This window comes from Sphaeroforma arctica, assembly GCF_001186125.1.
Source record: "Sphaeroforma arctica JP610 unplaced genomic scaffold supercont1.5416, whole genome shotgun sequence".
Lineage (NCBI taxonomy): Eukaryota > Ichthyosporea > Ichthyophonida > Sphaeroforma > Sphaeroforma arctica.
Window position 1 is genome coordinate 1 of NW_014035142.1, and position 1,979 is coordinate 1,979.

The window sequence follows — 1,979 nt, forward strand, 5'->3', positions numbered from 1 at the left end:
GTGTGTGTGTGTGTGTATGCAACTAGAATGCTGTTCCTGGCTGAACAATGAGGTTGGATAAGGTCGGTCATGGCCTCTCCAATGAGTGATAGTGTGTCTATCCCTGTCCAGCGCTGTATTGTAGATGTTACGAGTGTAGCTCAGCAGTATATTTAAAATGCCATGCTTTTGCAAAGGCACGCTCTTTGCCCATCCACTGCTCTCTCAGTGACCCCTTAATCTCATGTTCGAGTTGTTGGCAAGTGTTGTATTTTAATCATGCTGGTAATATATCTCATAAGCGACGCTGCCGGGAATTGCACAAGTAAGGTGATACTCGCGATGGGACTTTACAGTTGAATATGCCGATACATACCACAAGTAGCCCTTGACAGATTTACACACACGCCCACACGTACCACCGCATTGGGGAACATAATGTAATGATAGTTACATTTGTACGTTTAATAATCTAATCGTTGTATTATACGTGCAGGAAGAAGAGCACGCCCCATGCCAGGGTGCGGAAAGAGTCGACTCCAGCGGTGACACCCGCGAGCACTAGTGCGGGTATGCGAGTGTTGATTGCAGGCGTGTACTGCTTATGTACTACTGGCTTATCCCTACCTACCTTAGCGCGGTGTGCACTGAGCTGACTGGGAGAGTGTTGTGTGTGCTGTGCTTTGTCACTGAGTGGTGTGCTGGCATTGCGCTTGTAGGCATATACCACAGTTGAACATTGTCTGCGAACACACTATACTATTCAACTGGTGTGGGAACATATATCAAGACGCACACTGGTAAGATAAATATCACCTACTTTAGTACCTCGATAGTGTGTCATAAGGCTATGCGACTTATGCCATAAGTGTACATGCCTTGAAACACTATATTCTAACAATTCCACACACACGCGCATACACACACACATACACTCACACACTCACACACTCTCACACACAGCGCATGTTCACTTCGCTCGTTTACCACCCAGTAGTCTATATCAATGAAGGCACTTCTACTTCTAACAAACCCGTACCCTCCACAGCAGATAAAGCGAGTACGGGTACTGGTACACTCGAACGCACACACAGTGCTGTGTCCCTGGACAGTGTGTCTGGTGACAAGACCACGCGTAAGGGCTCTTCGGGTGTCTTCCTGCGGAGCACCAAGATGTTTGTGCCACACCCGGCGTCTGCCAGTATGAAGAAGCTGCACAGTATGTCAACCCGGTAGACTTGGCACGGTAGAATTAGTACGGTAGACTTAGCACAGTAGACTCAGCACGGTAGACATAGAACATATCCCATCAACAGCCATAGTCGTTGTAACTCTGGGCATGGAATGGCTAGGTGGTGTGTGCGTACGTGTCTTCACTGCTCAGTGGGCGTAGTCTCATGGGCAGTGCTGTGGCTACTACACTGTATGCGTATACATATCCTACATAGTGTGCGTTCATTTGCCTGGACACACTCAACTCTATATGCAACCTTGAGTTTCTGATGTATTGTATGGATGCCTTAAGTTTCCTGTGTATTGTATGGATACTCAAATTCAAAGCGTGGGACTAATACTGGGCTCAGTATATATCACGGCATCTGGGGCGACTCGCTACTTACATGCAATGTTTTGAAACACATATAAAAGCACATGCAGAAGCACATGCAGAAGCACACGCCAGAAAATTGATACATGTATGCTTGAATCATATGGCTGTGTATTCCTATTGATTGCAGTTTAACGATTGATTTTTATACCAGCTACATACGACGAATTGGGAGTCAATCTCGAGCTGCTCTCGCCGTTTGCTTCGGTATTCACGAGTACAGAGAAACTTCGTGCTCAGGTTTTGGAACTCATCGGTATGTCTGATCAACGTGCCTGTGCCTATAGCGATAAAGTGAGCTGTATATGAACGTATGACACACACACACACGCGCATATATATATATATATATATATATCTGATAATCTCTCACTGGAGTGCACAAGTTAAACTT

At 45.9% G+C, this 1,979-nt stretch overlaps 1 protein-coding gene across 1 annotated transcript; it reads left to right on the forward strand.

Annotated features, from left to right (window-relative positions):
* Positions 1-1,027: 1,027 nt before the first annotated feature.
* SARC_14982 (hypothetical protein) lies at positions 1,028-1,198 on the forward strand (the record flags this gene model as incomplete). Its single annotated transcript, XM_014290887.1, has 1 exon — positions 1,028-1,198. A coding segment is annotated over one exon (171 nt), but the record flags the coding sequence as incomplete, so codon positions are not given.
* Between the last annotated feature and the right edge of the window lie 781 nt (positions 1,199-1,979).